Here is a 22,640-nt window from a genome sequence, read left to right as displayed (position 1 = left end):
GTAAGAAGCTTTTTTAGGGATTTTTTTAGATAATGCAAATCTAGTTAAAATCATAATAAATTAGAAAAATACTAATAGTTTAAAATTATTTTTTTTTCTAGCCCTACGAGTATTTTAACAATTTTGTAATTAGTTATAGCAAAAAAAGAGTAAAAGTCTGTTTAGTTCATGGATTAGAACCATGTGATTAGAACCATTTTTAATTTACGCATATTTTTTATGAGAAAAAATATCCCACAATCAAACATCCTTTAAGTTATATTGGGTTCTTTTTTCTTCTTTCTAGACAGTGGGAATTCTACCATATTAGCCACCGGGGTCCAACAAAGTAATTGAGTCAATGGCAACAAAAGCAAAAGCGAAAAGAAAATAAGTACGACTGTCCTTGTGTTTTGGAATGATTGGGAGAAGTAGAGGGAAAGAAAAAGATAAAGAATGTAAAGTAAAAAAAAAAAAAAATGATTACACTAAGCATGCTATAATCATATACTACGCTTTACCAATTCTTATACATAGCAAGTCGTCTTCATTTTTTTTTTCCTTTTATGTGAATAATGCAAAGTTTTCATGAGGAACATTATTTCGGACAATTTTATAACATTTGGGATTTAATAACTGTCCGCGTAGCAATTTGCATGCGTAATATTGGTGGGGTTTAGATGAAATGAATAACATTCCTTTAAGTAACATCGATATGTCAGTCGCCACTTAAACATTTAGGCCTCGTTCGTTTCGCTGATTTAAGTTTAGAATTTGAGTTTTACTACAGTAAAAAGCTCTCACAAACAATCACATCTAACTTTTTTGCTACAGTAAAAAGCTCTCACATATAATCACATCTCAACTCAAATTCTAAACTCGAATCATCGAAACAAACGAGGCCTTATTATATTATTATCATTTCTAAACGGGTAGTTGGCTATTGCAAGAACTCAATACATGTTTAATGACATTGACCCCATTAGTTTTTATTAGAGTGCGTTTAGTTCAAGGATTCGTGACATGATTCGAATCATGATTCGTGACTCATTACAGTATTTTTTCTCATAAAAAACACACGTAAATCAAGAATGATTTTGAATTATAATTCTAAATCCATCAGCCAAACGTCCTCTAAAAATGTTACTGCTTTCTTGTACAATTTGCACTTTGCAGTATCCAAACGGTGAATTCTAAACTATCAAGAGTAATCTTGACAAATACTCTTTAAAAATGCACATGTCAAGATTTTTACTCTTTACTCTTGACTCATAATATTTTTAGTCAAATAATTACACTAATAAAATGGTATTTATCAAGAGTAAGGAGTAAAGGTCTAGACTTGTACACTCTCAAAGGTAAATTCTCCATTTTTTCCAACTATCAACTACAAAAAGGGTTAATTTGAATCCGAAAAGTTAGAATTTTCAACAGAATAAATTTACATAGATCCTTTTAAGGTAGGGTTTTTATCTGTAATCAGAATTTTCAATCGTTGAATCTAATTAAAATCACATCAAAATAAAAATGTATGTAGAATAATCAGTTTATTATAGAGATCTAACAATTTAAAACTCAATAATTTATTTTTTCAAAGCGTACCATAAAAATCTCCAATTTAATTAATTTTAGTGGTAGTACTACCGTTTGGTTGTTGCATTGAATGGTCTCTTCGCGATGGCCATGTGCAAAAATATTAAAGACTCTCAACCTCAATACATAGGCAGCTACTTACCATCGGACCACAAGACTTGCAGATGGGAATGCTGGTGTTGACTTCTTGTACTAGACTATACTAATAATGTATAAGATCATCTTTCCCGTGTTTTTCCCTCTCTTCTTCTTCTTCTTCTTCTTCTTTATTTATTTATTTATTTATTTATTTATTTATTTATAAGTAGATAAGATGTCCTGGGCTAGCTTTTGAATGATGCGACTGTTTTTTATTTGTCGACACTCGACAGCCCCAAGGTGCAAGACTTTTTCAAAAAAAAAATTTTTATAAAATTTTCTCAAAGACTTTTTCAAGTTATCAGAGTGAAAGATCAGCAGTCAATAACAAAAACCATCATCAGGATTTTGTTACAAAATTAAAATTGGGCCACATCTAAAATCATATTTGAATGTGAAAGCGGGGACTAAAGAAGAAAATTATGTAAGTAATCATATTGATGTTCACCGTTTGTATGTGAAAGTGAAGACTAGCTAAGGGAAGAAAATATAAGTGTATTTGCTCAGAATTTGAAACGAAATATTTTCTATGGACTTTGACTAAGACAAGACTCTAATTGCATCTATTATATATATATATATATATATATATATGTGCTATAGAAGTGAAAAAAATTGATTTCATTCTTCATGACCAAAGTTTAATCAGATTGCTTTTACCAACTATCGTACGTTCGTCTTTTATAACGCTATATGTTCTTGTACGAACTTAAACAAGGAAAATTGTACTAAAACGTGTGATTATGATTAGAATAATAGGATTAAAGAGCCCAGTGAAATTTCCCCTAAAAAGACACTAGTGAAAATTAGTCCACTCATGTAAAGTCAGCCCGATATCACTGAAATGTGGCCTATTTACCTGTTATCTTGTTATAATCTTTTTATTCAATTCAAGAAAACTTTTTAGACTTGTGGTTTGACAAGAGTAAAGAAGACGTGAAATATAACATAGTAAAGCTAGTTTTAGAAGCTTTATTCAACTAATAATTCTATCAAAAGTTCTTAATTATCTTCCTGAAAAGTAATATTTCCAAAGTAATTGATGGTTCGTGGTTGTATGGTGATTGATACTTATGATGACATGCATAATAAAGAAAACTAAAAACATATGATCATTAGCCTTGTATATATAAGAGGGCCCCAATTACATATACACTAAAAAACTCAATGGAGAAAAAATAACGACGCGATCAGTACTGTTCCCTTTTAACATGATGATCATCACTCAGTCACTTACCATAAAGTTTTTAACGTCGCATGTAGATTAAGCTAAGCCAAAACAGTCAGAGGGCAACTCTCCTTTGGCAGGTTTGGAGATTAGTCTTTTCTTCCAATCACCAAATATATACATATATATATATATGTATATATATACATACCTGCCAAGAAAGAGAAGCCCTACAACTGATTTGCTTAAAAACAAAAAGAAACCCCAGATTTTCTTCTTCTTCTCTTCAAAATATGCTTCTTAGTTTGCTAGCAGACGCATTACAAGCTTTATATACACTGGAGCTTTGGCTCAACAGATGGAATAAACCTTGGAAGCAATGGCATATGCTTTAGGGTTATGCTTTGGATAGCTTACTTTTCTCCTCCTTTTCTTAGTGGAGGTAGCGTTCCATTCCATATCCAAGCCCATGAAAATCTCCTTTTCAAGGATATGAAGATTTTTGCTTGTCTTGCAGGTGAGAAGAGGAAAAAAGGAGCTGAAAATGAGAATCAGGAGATTCTCCATTTATTCAAGCTAAGTGAGAAAAAAGGAGCCTTGTAAGTGGCATATCCTGGTTTTAGATTCCTTTCATTTCTTTTGCTTTATATGCGCTTGGCTCTTCGGTGTTTCTAAGTTCGATGAGCCTTTGCAATATTGTCTTTGGGATACAAATTTGATTCACATTTTCGACACATAGCATACGTTGATCAGACTAGTTTTTGCATCTTATTTAGTCTCACATTTGCACTGATGAGAACTTCATTTCAAGTTAACTTGTCATCGTTAGTGTTTCTAGGTATATAATGATTAAATCAAGAGCATTTAATTTGGAAAGGAAAATTTATTGGTTCAATTTGTAACAGGAGAAATGAATATTGTTAGGAAAATAAAGGCCTTGATTCCTACTATTCAAGAGTAATAATAATAATAAAAAGGATAAATTTTATAAATTCCTCATGAACTTTGTTACTTGTGTCAACATGCCTCTTGAACTTTAAAATATACATATTGTGCCCCATGAACTTTGTCACTTGTGTTAACATGCTCCCTGAGGTTAATTTCGTTAAGTCTACCTTTTTTGTCTCCCAAACTATGATATGTCTCTAACTTTTTCACCTCCATCTTGATTCTATCAGTTTTTGGAACGAAAATGTTGATATGGCCATTAAATTATTAATTATCTATGATATTTAAGGTTTATTGAATACCTTCTCCTCTAAAAATGTTAGTTAAGCACAAATTCTCAAAACATTAGTTGATTAGAGGTAATAAATAGGGAAAAACTGAGGAGCAAATCTGTATAATGTAATGAATTTTGTTAGTTTTTTCCTTAATATTTCACTGAGATAGAAGTACTCGACATAAAGCATGTTTATGCTTTATACATATAGAGCATTTCTAAATCTAAATGCGTTCAAGCATTTATTTTATTATATCTTTTAAAAAAAATCAACACAAACCTTAAGAAACACATTAACTTAACAAATTTTAATGGTCAAATAACACAGATAATTAGCAATTTAATTGTCATATCAATATTTTCGTTCAAAAAATTGATAGAATCAAGATGGAGGGAGAAAAGTTGGAGACATGTCATAGTTTGGAGGGCAAAACAGGTACATTTTAAAGTTCAGAAGACATATTGACACAAGTGATAAAGTTCAAGGGGTATTTATAAGCATTTTCGTTAAAAAAAACTTAACGGAGTTAACTTTATGGGGCCTGTTGACACAAATGATAAAATTAAGGAGACACAACATGCACATTTTAAAATTCAGAGGGCATGTTGATACAAATAACAAAGTTTAGAGGGAATTTATAAAATTTGTCTAAAAAAAAAAAAAAAGAATTCAAACACTAGATTTATATTAGTTCGCTCTTTAGTGAGATTTACGTTAACTTGCAACTACATAATATCACTGTAATCAGAAAAAGAAGTATAATTCCCTTCCAAAGTGCCTTTCTCATCAGTGGCCGGTTTTCTCTGTACATAAAATGGTGCCCTAGTAGTTAGGCTCCACACAACTCAAGAAATCTCTCTTTGCATGCATTAGTGCGTTATTTTTCTTTAAAACTCAATGAGGTCCAGATTATTAAATAGGTCCGAGTTTATCAAATACTGGTGCCTTGAAGTTGGAAAAATTACATCATCAGGAGGCAAATGGAAACTTTCCCCGTTCAATTTTGTGCACTTAATTCTAAAGAATATTGTCTCACAATATTACTGAGCCTGATCAACAAGATGTGAAAATTGTGCAAATTAAGATGTTTATACAATGAGATTAATCATGCCAGAGATTTTTCTTTAGTTTAAAACACAGGACAATTTTGCTGATTCTGGTAGAGTAGATAACATAGGACAATTTTGCTGATTCTGGTGGAGTAGATAATGGACTCTCGCCATGTTTTTTTTTTTTTTTTTTTTTATATTTCTAGAGGTTTCTTTCATTCTTTGCACGAGCAAACTTTTATATTTCAAGTAAAATAGGCACCATAACCGTATTTGACGATGATTTAATAATAAACAAAGACCAACAATTATTAGCAAAAGTACTACTTAATTACCTTTTTTTTTTTGTATGTCTGCTTCCTTAATAAACTATTTATGACCTCTTCTTTGTCGTTTGATTAGCTAAATGACATTTAACTTTATGTGAGACGAGTTCAAATTTTAAACTATTTTCTTCCGACCAAGTCGGAGTCTCGGTGAGAGTCTCCAAATGAGAACACTTCGATAACATACTAAAAAAGGATAATTAAGAATAAGTACGTACAAATGAAAACAAAATAGTGAGGTGTAATCTAATGGCACTTTCTTATTGGTCCTAATGTTATTAAACAAACATTAGGCAAGCTTTAGCTTACGCCAGAATACAGACACAATTATATCCCAACGTACAACCAGTTTGATTAGTACCAAGTCTAAGCCGACGCAAAAGAGAAACTGACAATGCAGATATTAATTCGAAAAAAAAAAAAACAAGGATTTATTTCATACATAGATTGCATATGGAGCCAAACTTAGAGGGTGCTTGTCTTACAATATTATTTTGGACCCCGAAAAATCCACCATATGCAGATCATTTTTTAAGGTTTTTGTGTGGAGGATGATCACAGGAACCTGTAAAATAATTCGTTGACGAGATCTTGAAGACTTGTAGATAAAAGTTATTTGTACCAAATTATTTGTCGTAATTACCTACTTGCTACACAAGACTTAATTTAATCCTTAAGAATGTTAGTGCACACTTCTTGTTTGAATTAGGAAAACTCTACTATAACCGTGCCCAGTCTCCTTTAAAAAAGCATATATCGATTTCCAGATGGAAATTGCAAGTATTGAAGCTTGGAATTGCTATATACCTTGCTGTGTAATTTTCATGGGAAAGAACTTGACGTGATAAGGTCAGTCGTCAGTATGACAAATGTATGTTGTCCATATGGAATATTAAGCAAAAAAAAAAAAAAAAAAAAAAGGTGATGAAATAGATAATTTGAAGAATTGCTTATTAGTTAATTGCCATCTCAAGAATATAACAATGTTCTCCATGCCAGGTCCAGTTTCTCATCATTAAGTCCCCAACTTAGCAATTATGGTGCATATATAACTGGCCTAATGTCTTGACAAAAACTTTTACCAATGAATAAAAAGCATCATTAACACGCTGATCTTTTGCTCGTTTATGGGAGTTTCTGCAATTATTTTCAAGCTTATAAATCAATGTTAGAACTATATATACTGTACAATGCAACAGAAGTGTATGAAAATATAATTTGACTTAGTAATTTACCTCACCAGAAATTACAAGATGCTGAAGTGGGCTATAAAATAAGGTTTAAGCCAAAACAGCTACAGGGCAACTCCTCTTGGCAAGTCATTTACATAACTAATCTTGCAGATTAGTTTTGCTTGCCAAAGAGAGCCGCCCTATGGCTGGATTTGCTTAGTTGCGCACCGCTGCTTGGTTTGATCTTTCCTAACTCGGGCACCAACCTTTTTATAGGCGCTTCTAATTCGATCAGCTCGTGGAGAAAAATGGAATAAAAGAGCGATAGAGATGGCAAGCATTTAGAAACGTTTATGCCTTGAATATACTTCTACAGCTGCTTTTCATGTAATTTTCAGGATGTGGTCACTAAGGTCCCGTCCATTTCATCGATTTGAGTTTAAAATTCGAGTTTTACTATAGTAAAAAGCTTTCAGAAACAGTTACATCTAACTTTTTTGCTACAGTAAAAAGCTCTCACATAAAGTCATATCTCAACTCGAATTAAAAACTCAAATCAGCGAACTAAACGGATTTTAAATAGAAACACTATAGTTGAAAATGCTCTCTCAGAAATATATAAGATTCTCCACTGATTTTGAATACTAAAAGGACGAAAACCTAGTTGTTTTGAAAGGAGATGCTCTCCTTAACGTGTCCGAGTGACAAATAGCATATACCAGCTGATATACCTTTTTTCTTTTTTCTTTTTTTTTTTTTTTTTTTGAATTTGGCTTCTCGGATTTTCCAAGTTCTATCAGAGTCTATTTATTCATTTCATTTTGAGGCCTAGCAAGGCAGAGATATAGTAAGGACAGCTAATTCTGAGCCACATGTGACATGTGTAATTCAACAAGAAACAGTCTATAGTACTGGCAGGTATAAATAAATAATATTGGTAAGATCACAAACCACAAACATACATCTCAATAATCAATTTCATTCCCACATAATCGAAAAATACACTGCAATCAACTCTTCAGCCTCATAATCGTTTCAACATTCATCTTAATGGTCTTAGAAATTTGATTTACAATTTTAATTACCTTCCAATTATTAATTCAAAATTTTCCAACGTATACAAATAAAAATATTGTAAAAAAAAATGCATATTAAGAGAGAATAATTGACGAAAAGCTCACAATATTGCACTAGGAAACAAATTACTGTGTAGGTTTTTTTTTTTCTTTTAAGGGTAACAAATAACCGTGTAGTTAATAGTTTTTTTTTTTTTTTTTGAGAATGTTAATGGTTATTACTTAGAAGGAAAATTATCTTGAATTATTACCTCGTCTCTACTAATCTAGCTATTTGCGAGCTCATCCCCCAAATATCACAATTCTCTAGATCCTGCAAAGGTAATTCAATATACATCATCATTTTTTTTTCACAATTCAAAAGTGCCCTTTTTTAATAAAAAAAAAAAAAAAAAAGGTTTTTCCTTACAAAGGGGGGGGGGAACCATAATTTTGTTCCTCTCAATGCTCATGATAGAATTATCAATTAAGTACTACTAATTTGAATTTGTCGTTTCTTTTGGCAAGTTTTCTTAAAGAAGTTAAAATAGTACTGGAAAATCACGGTGAAGCAATAAAGGGTGGCATTAATTCTCAAAAAAAAAAAATAATAATAAAGGGAGGCATTATCCTATAAAATAAATAAATAAATAAAAGGAGGCATTATTCTATAAATGAAATAAAAATAAAATAAAAGGAGGCATTTAAATCCTCTTTTAGGGCAAAGTAGGACAAACAAAATTCAACTTCCACCAGTGTCGTTAAAGCCACCAAAGTGGCCTGGGTAGCTCAACTACCTACGAATCTTGGTTAAAGCCATTTAATATTAATAGTTGTGCTTTTCATGAAGTGCTATTAAGGGTGTGCGGTCGTCTGAAAAATATTACGGTGATGATCCGGCTGTTTGTCATCCAGAATTTGCCAAAGATAACAATCAATTACCATCCCCTGCGTCACCACCTGGCAGTACCTCGGTTTTTTGTGGTCGTGCATACAACAAACGTAAGCCGTCATTGAAAAGAAAAAATAATTAAAGAGATATTTGTTTCTTGTATTCGTCTCTGATTTTGAATTATGATTCATGATTCTGTATAGTGTTTTTCTCTCACAAAACACACACGTAAAATGAGACTTATTTTGAATCCATGAACCAAACGTGCACTAAATAATAATTAAATTCATAATAAAGTGAATCCATAGAAAATTGTTTTGTTTTCTGTATATTTGGTCTCCAAATTCTTCGTGTTATTTCAAGAGTCAACATATTATCGTTTAGGAACATTGTCGTTTACCAAGTTGATTGGTTGATTTCCAACGTTTACCGGGCAAAAAGGACATTCTATGTCCCAAAAATCAAGATCAAAGTATCAAAAAAAAAATGTTTTCTAAAACATTGAGGTACTTTTTTTATATTATTAAAAAAGAAAGGGTATTAAAAGCATGTTTTCATATAAACACAAGTTATCAAAGTGATTTTATCTCTTGTTTTAAAATAAGGTTATGCATTCTCATTAAATGATAGTTGTTATTTGTTAATTGTTTCTTGGGGTTGTTGGTTTTGATCAGTCGTGCTGTCGTTTCTTAAGATTTTCACAGATAATTGATAACGTCGTTTTTTCAATTTTTTTTTTCTTAGTCAAAGTCGTTTCGTTGAGATATCATTGTTTCAAAAGAAGATATTTTCTGGCGAAATTTACAATGTAATAGAACTACCTGATGTTATCAGGTTCCAAATGATATATAAAATACAAATGTTCGAGAAAATGCATGAGAATGAGTAGACAACTTATGTTGTTTTTCCTTTCTTCCCCTAGGAATTTCTGTCATAAAGAATCCTACTTCCCACGTACCTGCATCACACAACAAAACATGATAGAGAGACACACAAGTACATTACTCAAATTACAATAAGGATAAGTAATGTATAAGTTAAAGTTATAATTTTTTAAGAAAAAGAAAAGTAAAAAAAAAGAGACACACAAGTACATTACTCAAATTACCAGAAACATTATACTCAAATTTCAATCACCTCAGGGTAGAATATACTTTTCAATGGAAACAGTTAGTTGATGATTGCTTTTCTTCCCAACCGCCATACCTTACACAACTTATAGGTTTATTCATCAATTTTGTTCTTTCTGCTTCTTTAAAGTTCTTTAGCACGTCGTCTAAATATAAAATTACTAGAAATATAATCAGAAGATATTAACAGTTTAAGACACAGGCTCATTTAAACTTGAATAACATGAGAACTAATAAAATCAAGAATATTCAATACTAAGCCCAGAAAGTAGTACTAATTATAAATATTAATAAAAAGTCATATACACATATATATACAAACATCCTCAACGTGCAAATTAAGAAAAAAGGGGAAAATTCAAAGAGTTACTGATTTTCTTTGAGAAAATTCATCGTGTTTATACAATTTCTTGGACTGGGGGACTTGAAAGAACCCTCTCTTTTCCAAGACCAGTCAGGCATACAAAGCACAGTTTCTGTCTCTCTTCTTCTTACATACAAATTTCTTTGAAATGAAAAAGAAATTAAAGGAGAAAGCGAGAGAGAGAGGAATAAAGAAAGTGACAAGAATATCACCTTTCTGTGTGTATATTATGATACAAAATACAAAGCAGCTATATAAGAAGATTTATGATGAGGATGATGATCATGATGATCAAGAAGAGTTCGGATCAACGCTTGGAAGGAGTAATCTTGATGACCAAACCGGGGAAAACGTCATCCGGGTCGTGGATATGCGGGTTCCGCTCGACGATAAACGGGTCGCCGCACTTGTCGCTGATGGTGTGGAGAGTCTCGCCTTCTCCGACGATGTAGATCTCGTCGCAGGGCCGGTCCAGCAGCCGGTTTCCTCTAAAGGGCTCGTCCAGCTCGGAGAGAGACGTCTCTCTCACGGAAGCCAGCAGGATTAGCGCCAACAGCACGACGGCGCAGTACCACGACGCCGCCTCCGCCGTCGACGCCGGCGACGAAGACGACGACCGAGAAGTTCTAGTAGTACTTCGGCTCTTGGACGATGAAGCCATGTTACTATTATATGGGTTTTGGTGAAACACAAGGAATTGGAGTTGTGTATATATATGTGTAAATATGTAGTGAAGGTGTATTTGGGTGTGGCTATATATATATATATATATATATATTTATATGTATATGTATGTGGTGTAGCGTGAATGGAATTAGAGGTCGTTTATTTGCCGTTTGCTTTGGGAGGAGGTTGGGTTTTCAAGAACGTGGACTTGACTGATCTTTGTGTGTTGAGTGTTTAAATAAATTACCTTCCTATCAACTTACTAGCTAGCCACTAATTGGTCAAATTACTTAAAAGGACGCCGGGGTGATGATTTTTAATGACAAATTAGGTTTTTGGTCAAGTCCAAGGAACTAATTAATTGAAATTGGAAAGAATTAGAATCACCTCTAGTTGTTAGATAAAATTGGTGTATTTTTGACACGTGTGCTTGTCTCTTAGTTAGAAAGGCTGCATCCAGGCTGCTTGCTGCTTGAAGGCTTTGTTTGGTGAAGACTCTTTGTATGAGGAACATCCAGCAAAATCTGACGTACCCACCAAATATTAATCAAATAAGCAGTTAACAAGTAGCTGAGTTTTTTATTGTTTTTTTTATTGAAAGCTTGAAAACCAATTGTTTGCGCCGTTGATACTTGATACTATCATTTGTTTCCCGTCATTGTTTATACATATTCATTGCTTGAGAATTTTGCATGGTGGAATATTTATCTCTTTGTTGGTATCACAATAAAATTAAATAATATGATACAGATGGAACGATTTGAAATTGTTCGATTATTTTACGTGACATTTCTCAACACCTTATTCAAGAATTCTTTCTTATCAAAACAAGATCACAAGATTTTAAAAGCCATATTTTATTAGGGGTATTTGGGAATATAAAAATGTAAACATAAGAGACTTATCCGGCGGGGGTTTTGCCTATATGATGGGGCGAGCAATAGTGAAATGGAAAGATAGTGGTGGCCGAAATATGCGGTGTTGGATAGCAATTTGTGCGTGTGTGAGGAAAGTGGGAAATTGCGTGAAGAAATTGTGATCTTCCCCACTTCACCCCCCCACCACCTTTGGAATTTGGATATAACGTCTCAACTGATCAACTACCTTATCCCGTACCCTCAAATTAATTAACTAATAATATTTTAAAGAAAATTGCTCATTAATATTCAACAAATTTACATTCACGTGATATTTGTTGATTTAAACAAATATTCTAGTAGATTCTTTCAGAAGACTCTTCAAAAATGTCCGATCATCTTCGTTAGGAAGAAAAAATTTAATGGTATAAATGTTAAAATCGAATGTTATAAATGTAAGTATGATATTTTTTAAGTGACATTTTTTTTTTTTTTTGTATTTCTCTGAATATTTTACTGCATTCTTCTTAGACAAATTTTCAATCAATAAGAGAACGTTTGATTCATGAATTTAGAATTATTCTCAATTTACGTGTGTCTTTTGTGAGAAAAAACACTACAATATTAAGTCACGTATTATGATTTGAACCATGATACGGACCCTTACTCTAAATGCACCCCTAAGTATTGGACGAACGACTTCTCTAATTTTGTTATATGAGACTTTGGAATTTGGACTTAGACCCGGCGTGTTTAAAATGGCGTATATAGGACCAATCTAACCTATTCTCATACGCGTAAGTGAAAAATTGGGACCAAAGTTTTGACAATTTTTGGATGGTTAATGACTATCATTTTCCCTGGTCCATAGCCAAGGGATATGAAGAACTTTTTTTTTTTTTTTTTTTTTTTTTATCTTACCATTTTGGAGTGTTGTGATCATTGATGCTTGGAAGTTGAAAATCAGGACTGTTTCGTTGGATTAGAATAAGGGGTGGAAGAAAAATACCACACAGACCAAGTCTTGTGGGTCCAGCGAGGGACGGTGAGATGTGACAAAAGGAGGCCGCCAGAAATTCGAGTCCAAAATAACTTTTTTGTTTTCCTAATTGTATTCATTATCTAATCTTTATGTTGTAATCCTACGTCTCCACTTAAGAAAAATGTACTAGAATATATTGTGTATATCATTTATTTCGTGAAAGATTTGCGCACGCGTGAAGATGAACAATTTATTCACTAATCACTCATCAAACCAAAAACAAAAATTTTGCTTTGGTTGATAATTAAGATTAAGAGTGCATGAAGTACATTAATAGCTCCTTTTCCGTTTTATTAGTGGTTCCGGATTTTCAAAGTGATTAAAGAGATGAGAACATAATGATACTAATAATTCTTTTTTATACAGAATATAGATTAATGGCGTTTATAGAAATTGGTTTAATTGTTACAACATGTTTGAAATATATTAGTTATCTTTCGATATTGTTAATGCATGAATAGCATTATCCTATCCATTTCTATCGTCAGAATTTGTATTCTCTCCAAACAGTAGTTATATAGTGATGCACTCAGTATTCTTTGTTTTCAACTACCCTTAGCTTTTCCCAGCTCATCGTCGACCAATAGAATTTCATTATGATTAAGTAGACGTTTGGTTTATGAATTTATAATCATAATTTAAAGTCATTCTCATTTTATGTGTGTTTTTTTAGAGAAAAAAATATTATAAAAAATTATAAATCATGATTCAAAATCATAAACGAATACAAGAAACAAACGCCTCTAAATACCTTCCTACAGTAATATAGTACTGGCACATAAAATTTCACATAATTGTTCCACGATCAGCCAAATTGTATACGGATATGCCAATTACACTGGGACAAATGTCTAACTAGAAAAGTTATGACCCAAATAAATCAAGGAGGGGTTTAGGTCTTAATACACACAAGTATAATCAAAAAATACTTATTTACTAATTCACGTACGTCCAAAGACATTAATATACATAATTTTTTTTTTCGCAAAATGAACATTAATATACGTAATTCGTCTGTGACCTTAATTACTTTAACATTTTTTTTTTTTTTTTTTTTTTTGGTTCTTGCTCTGAATAATTACTTAATAGTTTGGTATCCTATTTGTTTTCCAACGTGAAATTCATGGGAGTGAATACGATTAGAGATGAGATGATATATTTGTGAGAAACAACGTTTAAGTCATTTTCCAAACTCTCAACAAAAAAAAACAATTGGGTAACTTGATAAACACATTATTTCTTTCTTTTTTATCGCCAACATCATCATCTATATTATAACTGTCTTGGATTGTCCTCATATAATTATTAATGTTGTCATCTTTGACATTGTTAACTAGAAAGCTTAAGATGTAATCCTACTTATTATGATTCTTAATTTCTTCCTTAAATACCCTGATTTCACCTGTTAATATTCAAATGCAATATTTGAAAACACACCGCTCACCAATCACGACCTCATTTTTTTTTCATTTTCCCTTTCGCTTGGGGTTGGTAACTGCTCTTGTTAGCCAATGTGAAAAATTCTGTTTACGTCCCCTAATCTTCTTCTAATTATTATTATCATTATCGTCATTGTTTAGTGTTTAATTCTAGTCATGATCACAACTGACGAGTTACAATAGCTACAACTGAGGTATCATCTTTCCCTCGCAAGCCTACGCTACATATAATATATTCATATAAACATGTATATTATTAATAATTAATAATGAAGCCACACCTAATTCGAATAATTAATTATAGCAACCTAACCCTAGGACCAAATCCCTCTTAATTAAGAAGTATTGTAATTATAATCATTTATGCACAAGCATCGTCAACACCCATTGGCTAGCTAGTTGCAACGAGATCTTGTTTATCTATAATCTTAAATGAACAGTCTAAACTATATAAGTAAGCTCCTAGGCCGTACTTCTTCTATTGTATTATCAGAAAAAATAAATAATATAAAAATAAATTAAGCTTATTGTATCTAAGAGCATCTTCTATATATACGTAGCCGCCCTCTAATTACCTGGACCAATTTGTTCGCCGAATCAAAGCCTGGTTTTATCTCCAGCTAGCTAGCTATACATAGGATGCGAGATTGCGAGTAAATCCTAACGATTGTGTATTAAGTGATGTAGCATACGAGGTGTTATCTTTTTATTAGTAGATGCATATTATTAATTGACGTGACAATATTTTAAATGTTTATCAATATAAAAATGATAATTTATATGTCACATCAGTTAAGTATATAAAAATTGAAGTTTGAATCGATCTCTCTAGTATTATTCATATGTGTATTCATTTACACTACCCACGTTAGTGTTTAATTAGGAAGAGAGCTTTGAAGAACTTTTTAATATAAAGTTTTATAGTTAATATATATATATATATAGATTGGATGTAATTACTAATTCATGATTTCATTCTCGATTCTACGAGAATTTTTATGATATGTATGTATCTCTTCATTTATATTTCATGAAGAGAAGATAATAAACTTTGCTATCAAGATAATTTTTGTGGGTAATAATTGGGATCAGAATTGTGCATTGGTTACTACTTTTTCATCGGACTCTTATTGATAAGCATGTTGCTATATGATTCTTTTGACAATTAGGAAAAAACGGAATATACGGACGTCCCATTTGTGTCCATTATCAAGTATTGCATTTCGATAGTATTGCCACTTAATTATCAATTTGCGTCGATAGTATTGCCATTTAATTTCAAGTTGCGTCACCATCCATTATTAATTAACTAATAATATCTTAAACAGCAACCAATAGGCAAAACTTAGGGGGGAAAAAAACTCCCCAAAAAAAAATCTATTGCAATTAATGGAGTGATCATAGGAAGCACATAGGATAGATTTATGCATGAATTTTGAAGAACTTAGTGGCCTCCGTCTTAGCGGACATTATCGATCTCTTGATTTCAGCCACAATTTTAGCACTAAAACTTGAAAGTGACATCATGGTAATAATTATCTTCCCAACTATAGTCACCAATAAGCAATAACAAACATAATTAATACACGAAACCTCCCATTAACCTATGATTCATGATTATTATGACAAATCATTATTCCAATTAACTTTGAGAATTGACGTGCCATATTACAGGTAACAAAACTGAAGCCTCAGAACAACGGGCTCTTTACACACAGAAAAATCAAAATAATAAAGTAGAAATAAAGCAAAAGTTTCAAGGAATGAGAAAATTGTTTAATTTACTAGTTTAAATTTTTATCTATTAATACCACAAAAATATATAAATCAAGAATAAAGAGAAAATCGAGACTCGCACACTCTAAAAGATATTTATTCTTTTCCTTAATTATTTATTTTTAAAAAAAAATTGATTTCACTAAAATAGTGACCGTAACTATACAGCATAAAATGTGATAATTACTACGATAACTACTATAATTTATTTTTTATTATTTTTATAATATTTTAAAATTTTGGCTAACTGTCAAGATATGAAATGTGTAGTTATCTCTCACAAAAACCCAACTTCAGCCCATATATGATGACAAGACTGTGGACTCATAAGTCATAGCCCAAATAAGCTGGATCTGAAATTGAGCCCATCAACCTTTTCTTTATTTTTTTTAGCAATCTGGACAAATATTTTGTAAGCACGGTTATTCTTAATTTATAATTTTTTTAATTAAATAATTACACTAACAAAAAAATATTTACTAAAAATAAAAAATAAATGTCTAATGCATTTTGAAGGATAAATTCTTCTTATGTCAGATGTACGGAAGCAAGTACAACCTGAGACTGAAAGAAAGTATCAAAGTGAGAACAACCTTGGCAAGACCGAAAAGAACAAGAGATCTGCTGTGTTCCTCCTGCAACTTGGGAAGTAGCGATCTCTCCTTAACTCAACTTCATGCGAATCCCCATTGTTTTTTAGTACTTTTGCGTTCTGCTTTTTATAGTAAATGAAACTTGCAAGACCCGTAAGGCGCTTCACGAGCAAATCGGCGGCGGCGACCCAACAACCACCGGCGCGAAAAACGCAGACACCAACGCCGACCAACTCCATTAAAGAACTCCACGCCCGCCTTATCAGATCACACCTCCACACCGACCCATTTTCGATCTCTCAAATCATCAGAGCCTACGCACTTTCTCCACCGAACTTAAGCAAAGCCCGTTTCGCTTTCGACCAGATTGAGGGACCCACATTGCCCCTTTGGAACCACATGATCCGTGGACTCTCGCAGAGCGACCATCCCAATGAAGCAATTGTTTTTTATAGTCGTATGTGTCGCCAAGGATTCGTTGGGGACAATTTGACTTTTATTTTTGTTCTCAAGGCTTGTGCTCGAGTTTCCGATGTTTTGATTGGGAAAAAGGTTCACGTTCATTCTGTGAAACTTGGTTTCGATACCTATCTATTCGTTGCGAATGCTTTGATTTATATGTATGGCAGTTGTGGGGTCTTGGGTTTTGCGCGGAAACTATTCGATGAAATGGCTGAGAGAGATTTGGTTTCTTGGAACTCCTTGATTTGTGGGTGTACAAAGTGGAATAGATTTAAGGAGGTTTTGGGTCTGTTTCGGGAAATGAAGGTGGTGAATGTGAGAGCGGATTCCGTGACAATAATGAAAGTTATTTTGGCGTGCAGTTATTTAGGCGAATACGAGATTGCGGACTCTTTAGTTAAGTACATAGAGGAGAATAGTATCGGAGTTAATGTCTACCTGGGAAATACCATAATTGATATGTATGGACGGCGTGGTTTGGTGAATTTTGCACGGGGAGTGTTTGATCGAATGCGAGAAAGAAATATCGTCTCATGGAATGCCATGATTATGGGATACGCGAAATTGGGGAATTTAGTTGTTGCGAGGAAACTTTTTGATGAGATGCCCGACAGAGATGTGGTGTCTTGGACTGCTATGATCACTGGCTACTCTCAAGCTAACCAACATAGCGACGCAGTGAAGCTTTTTCAAGAGATGATGGCGGCTAAAGTGAAACCAGACGAGATAACGGTTGCTAGCGTGCTTTCAGCTTGTGCCCATTTGGGTTCACTGGATGTTGGGGAGGCCGTCCATGACTTCATCATTAACCATGGTGTGAAAGCTGATATTTGCGTGGGAAACACTTTAATCGACATGTATTGCAAATGCGGGTTGGCTGAGAAGGCATTAAAGGTGTTTCAAGAGATGAAAGCAAAGGACTCTGTCTCCTGGACCTCAGTAATTTCAGGACTTGCCATGAATGGTTTTGCAAATTCCGCACTTGACCTCTTCTCGCAAATGTTAAGAGAAGGCATACGGCCAAACCATGGAGCTTTTGTGGGGATTTTACTAGTTTGCGCTCACACCGGAATGGTAGATGAAGGGTTGGAATATTTTGAGAGTATGGAAAAGGTCTATGGACTCAAACCAGAAATGAAACACTATGGATGCGTTGTGGATCTCTTAAGCCGTTCAGGAAATCTAGAGAAGGCGTACGAGTTTATTCAGAAAATGCCTGTCGTTCCAGATGTTGTCGTATGGCGGATATTGTTGAACGCTTGTAAGCTTTATGGAAATGTGGGTCTAGCTGAGATTGTCACACACAAGCTTCTTGAAGTGGATCCTTGCAACAGCGGAAATTATGTTCTTTCATCGAGCACTTATGCCGGTATAGATAGATGGGACGATGTTGTGAAAATGAGAAAACTGATGAGTGAAAGCAATGTGCAGAAGCCTTTTGGTTACAGTTCCATTGAAGCCGATGGGTTAACATCAAACAACTCAAATGATCCGCTTGTTGGTGAACAAAATGGAAGATGTACATAAAAGTATAGATAGCACCATAATTCATGTCCAGTTTACACAATAATGTTGCAGAACATCTTGTTGGGTAAACTACAGCAATTTAAGTTTTTTATGCATTGAGAGAGGATAAAATTCTGACGAGTTTCTCATTTTACCTTATCACATATTAAAATTGAACGGACTCCGAAATTGGTGAGAACGGCTGATCAATTTCTCAGGCCTTTTGCTGTATAAATGTGACTAATATCCAAAGTCTCAAGCCAATTGTTCTGAAATACATCTGGTGATCTGCTACAGATTGAACATAACCTTGATGGCATTGCCTCCACCAGCACTAGTTTCAAAAGCATCTTCGACCTCCTTCTGTGAGAATCCAAATCTGTGGGTTATCAGTGGTTTTACATCAATCTTACCGGTTCTCAACAACTCTAGGCAGAGCGGCCAGGTGTTTCTATACCGGAATATGCCAATCACATCGACCTCCCTATCACCACACAAACCCCAGAATTAGTAACTATAATAGCACTGGCATGAATCTAATAACATCTTTTGTTGGCTAACAAACCAAATCCTAAGATGAGCATTTTCCTATCCCTTACATGAATTCTCTACCATCGAAAATGGAAAGCAAGATTATGTCGATTTTAGGTCCCTACCATATTTTTGACGGTTAAAAGGTCACTTACCTAGCAGCAGTAGGGGTTAACGGGGCAGTCGTCTCACTCTGAGCTAGTCCAATGAGGCAAACTTTCCCACCTGAACGAGTGGCATTCAAAGCTGTTGACATGGTTTTGTTTAAACCAACACAATCAAAACTCACATCAACGCCACAACCCATTGCATTTTGTATCAGCTCCACCTCTTTACTTAGATCCTGTTCAAGATTTTAACTCAAATACTTTCAAGTCCAAAAGGTTTGCACAGAGATCAAAAAAAAAAAAGAATAAGATCAAGAACCTGGATGTTTGTCGAAACTAAAACAGTCTCATCCGCACCAAGGCTCTTCGCAATAGACAATCGGCAATCATCAATGTCGACTATGACGATTCTAGGGGATCCAAAGGCACGAGCAGCCAGCAGAGTAATAAGGCCTATAGGTCCAGCTCCCATGATCAATACTCTAGTCTCCGGGCTTATATTTGCTCGGCGACAAGCGTGCACGCCGACGCTCAGGGGTTCGCACATTGCCCCTTCCTCCAAGCTTACATTTTCAGGTAACTTGTAACATAGATCTGCCGGGTGCACCACCTGTACAATCATCATGAAATCAGGATGAATTTAAAAAGTTTGTAGAGCCAAGCAAGTAGCAGAAGCTAGTACTAATTTGAAAATACCTTGTTAGCAAGAGAACCATTAGTCGGTGGAGAGCCAAAAAACTTCATTTTGGGGCAAAGATTGTAGCGACCACTTTTGCAAAGATCGCATTGGCGGCAACTGATTCCGGGCTCCAACGCAACTCGATCACCTACTTGTAGAGACTTAACCCCACTGCCAACTTCTTCAATCACACCAGCACATTCATGTCCTATAACCATTGGCTTTTTGACAATGAAATTTGCGCATCTCATTGTCTTTTTTTAAACTCGTATGTAGCATTTGAAGCAGAACAAATATTCAAGAAAATACTCAGAAAAAAAAAAAAAAAAAAAAAAAAAAAAAAAAAAAAAAAAAAAATAAGAGAGAAATTTTAAGGGGACTTGTCACCTTGAAGTGATGAACATCACTGCCACAAATACCCAGAGCTTTTACCCGGACCCTAACATCATGAGGTCCTAAAATTGTGAAAAACTTTGTTAAGATGAAATGAACAATTACCTCTCAAAAAAAAAAAAAAAGGTACACGAGTCCGTGAAGAATTCTAATGTCATGATTGACACAATCCTGTAAGTCCAACATAATATATGTGATCAACTATATGATTACTCTCATATCAATTGGAGACGGGAAAAAAAGTCGACTTTTGCCCAGAGTTATGGTATATTAGAGTTTTATCAGCACAAGGTAAGAGGTTATTAATATTATATATCCATCTGATCATGCATGATCAAGAAAGAACTATGATCATAATAAAAAAAATTTGGACAGAAACAGGAGTTACCCAGAGGTGGAAGAGGATATGGTTGGATCTTAAGAGTCTTGATACCAAGAAGCCAAGCAGCCATGTTCTCTCCTTCATCTTTCTTTGACATCTCTCTCTCTCTCTCTCTCTCTAACTGAGCTTTCTTCCTATCCTGGGAAGGTGTTTTGTTCAATTACCTTGTGACTCCTACCCGCCAAATGTCGTTTTCTGGACCCCACTATATATGGTTGTCGTTTCTGGAATACATATCTTGTTTGCTATATTCCACCCCCGAGAGTCTGTTTGGTTCATGCATTAGAATCATAAGATTAGAATTATTTTTTATTTACGTGTATTTTTTGTGACAGAAAATACTGTAACGAATCATGAATCATAATTCAAATCAGAGAACGAATCATCCAACCAAACGTACTCTTATGTAACGTGCTTAAAAGACTTATGTGTAAACAAAATTTCTGTGAAGATATAAAATTAGAACGATCTAAACATGGAGTGACGTCCTAGCTAACTTGAAATGTACGATGTAAAGCAAAACACGCAACTTTAACGGATAGAAAAAGGCCAGTTCAGTGGCAATTGGGCATCCGGAGAAAGAGATCTCTTTAACGGGCTTATGATAGTGGAAATCTCTACATATGGATAAAGATCTGTCTTATAATCTACGGCAATATATATGATCGTAAAAGTAGCATGGTCACGACTTAAAACCAAGTTAATTTTTTGGTAAGTAATTTGGTTTATGATTGGAAATCTATACGTACGTGTGCATATGCACACACCGAGAGCAAGATGAACAGCGTCTCATGGAAGAAACTAATTTTTCTTTTTTTCTAAATACAACGACAAGATCAAAGTAAAACGACATTAAATTCTTAACACGGCATCATACTCAAAACGAACAAGATGAAGGAAACGACATAAATTTTTAAAATACAACTAAATCGCGTGGATTGTGAAAGCGACACTATTGCAGGTAAATGACATTGACTATTAAAAACACACGCCGTAAAAGGACATCTTCTTTCAAAACGAGATTATAGAAACGACCCGATATTTTATTTTATTTTTTATTTTTTATTTTTTTAAACCACAATATCATAAGAAATTGACGGTCGTGACTTAAAAGATGACGCCATAATCAATTGACGATATATATACATAGATAAAATATCTAATCAGGCACTTAAAAAGTATTTGATTAAAATGATAGTTATATAATTTTAGATAAATTGTGTATATTTATATGTAAATTGTGTATATTTACATGTAAAGTCGTGTATGTTAAGTTATAAGAAACGATAATGTATATTAATCCTCAAAATATGTATTTTTTATTGTAATTAGTGAACACATAACATGAAAATATATATATTGACTGATTTATTATATTTTATGTTAAATATACACGATTTTTTTATGTAAATATACATGATTTATATGTAAATATACACTATATATAATTATACGACTTTCGTTCCGGTGAGTACTTTTCAGAGACAATTCCTATATACATAAGCTGAACGACAACATAATTACATGACGACAATATACATTAGCCGACATCATTTTAAAAGCTATGAAATATGAAAGACGGCATCATATTAAAACGACATAAAATTATGACATACGACCAGATCGTGAGAAAACAGCAACATTGCAAGTAAACGACATTGACAATTAAAATCACCAGACACCAGTATATAATAAACGACATATTCTTTCCAGACGACAGCAGCTAATTAAACCAAGATTCACTTTAGAAACCATAAGATCCTGAGAAAGTGACCTAGTCTGGGAGTTTAAGAGGGAGGGAAACAGTAATATGCAAAACACTAGATCATCTTAAGAGTGACAAAAAACGACATATACTGATGAAACGACAATATTGCATTAAAACGACTAGGACATTGGCTATAAAAATCGACATCAATCCAAAAACGACAACAATAGGTATTACAACGTTAGCTCTAAAACACGACAATAAATGGAAGAAAGGATCTCGTCCGTTGGAGACAGGAATACTCCAGTAAAACGACATCAATTTTACAACGATGTGCAATTGCAGAACAAGATGATGTTTTTAAAACGACAACATGATCTTGAGACAACAACAGCATATTGACAACTGTT

The 22,640-nt window shown here is 33.6% G+C and overlaps 3 protein-coding genes across 4 annotated transcripts; 1 reads left to right on the top strand and 2 right to left on the bottom strand.

Moving 5' to 3' along the window:
- Window positions 1-10,079: 10,079 nt before the first annotated feature.
- Window positions 10,080-10,925, bottom strand: LOC21388825. The gene has a single exon (XM_010108506.2). The coding sequence runs from the start codon at window positions 10,748-10,750 to the stop codon at window positions 10,397-10,399; it is 354 nt and encodes a 117-aa protein (XP_010106808.1). The 5' UTR covers window positions 10,751-10,925; the 3' UTR covers window positions 10,080-10,396.
- A 5,585-nt stretch (window positions 10,926-16,510) lies between these two features.
- Window positions 16,511-18,462, top strand: LOC21388824 (pentatricopeptide repeat-containing protein At2g22410, mitochondrial). The gene has a single exon (XM_010108505.2). It carries the CDS (start codon window positions 16,598-16,600, stop codon window positions 18,449-18,451), a length of 1,854 nt encoding a protein of 617 aa, XP_010106807.1. The 5' UTR covers window positions 16,511-16,597; the 3' UTR covers window positions 18,452-18,462.
- LOC21388823 (L-idonate 5-dehydrogenase) lies at window positions 18,445-20,694 on the bottom strand. Of its 2 annotated transcripts, none has more exons than XM_010108504.2 (6): window positions 20,529-20,694; window positions 20,135-20,202; window positions 19,765-20,001; window positions 19,388-19,678; window positions 19,117-19,304; window positions 18,445-18,914 (listed from the first exon to the last, which is right to left on the bottom strand). In XM_010108504.2, the coding sequence occupies exons 1-6, from the start codon at window positions 20,617-20,619 to the stop codon at window positions 18,722-18,724; spliced, it is 1,068 nt and encodes a 355-aa protein (XP_010106806.1). In that variant the 5' UTR covers window positions 20,620-20,694; the 3' UTR covers window positions 18,445-18,721. The 2 variants fall into 2 exon arrangements, with proteins under 2 accessions (XP_010106806.1, XP_024028276.1); XM_024172508.1 differs by having other exon boundaries at window positions 19,765-19,968.
- Window positions 20,695-22,640: the final 1,946 nt, after the last annotated feature.

The sequence above is a fragment of the Morus notabilis genome, unplaced genomic scaffold (genome assembly GCF_000414095.1).
Source record: "Morus notabilis unplaced genomic scaffold, ASM41409v2 Scaffold575, whole genome shotgun sequence".
NCBI classification, from domain to species: Eukaryota; Viridiplantae; Streptophyta; class Magnoliopsida; order Rosales; family Moraceae; genus Morus; species Morus notabilis.
The sequence above is the reverse complement of the archived record's forward strand: the minus strand, read 5'-3'. Positions and strand labels throughout refer to the sequence as shown.

Excerpts from the sequence above, each read along its gene's own strand:
- LOC21388825 (XM_010108506.2), bottom strand. The coding sequence starts at position 10,750 with ATGGCTTCATCGTCCAAGAGCCGAAGTACTACTAGAACTTCTCGGTCG.
- LOC21388823 (XM_010108504.2), bottom strand. The coding sequence starts at position 20,619 with ATGTCAAAGAAAGATGAAGGAGAGAACATGGCTGCTTGGCTTCTTGGT. Across the intron at positions 20,203-20,528 it reads ATATCCTCTTCCACCTCTGG|GACCTCATGATGTTAGGGTC; the intron begins GTAACTCCTGTT and ends TCACAATTTTAG. Across the intron at positions 20,002-20,134 it reads GTGATGTTCATCACTTCAAG|ACAATGAGATGCGCAAATTT; the intron begins GTGACAAGTCCC and ends GTTTAAAAAAAG.
- LOC21388824 (XM_010108505.2), top strand. The coding sequence starts at position 16,598 with ATGAAACTTGCAAGACCCGTAAGGCGCTTCACGAGCAAATCGGCGGCG.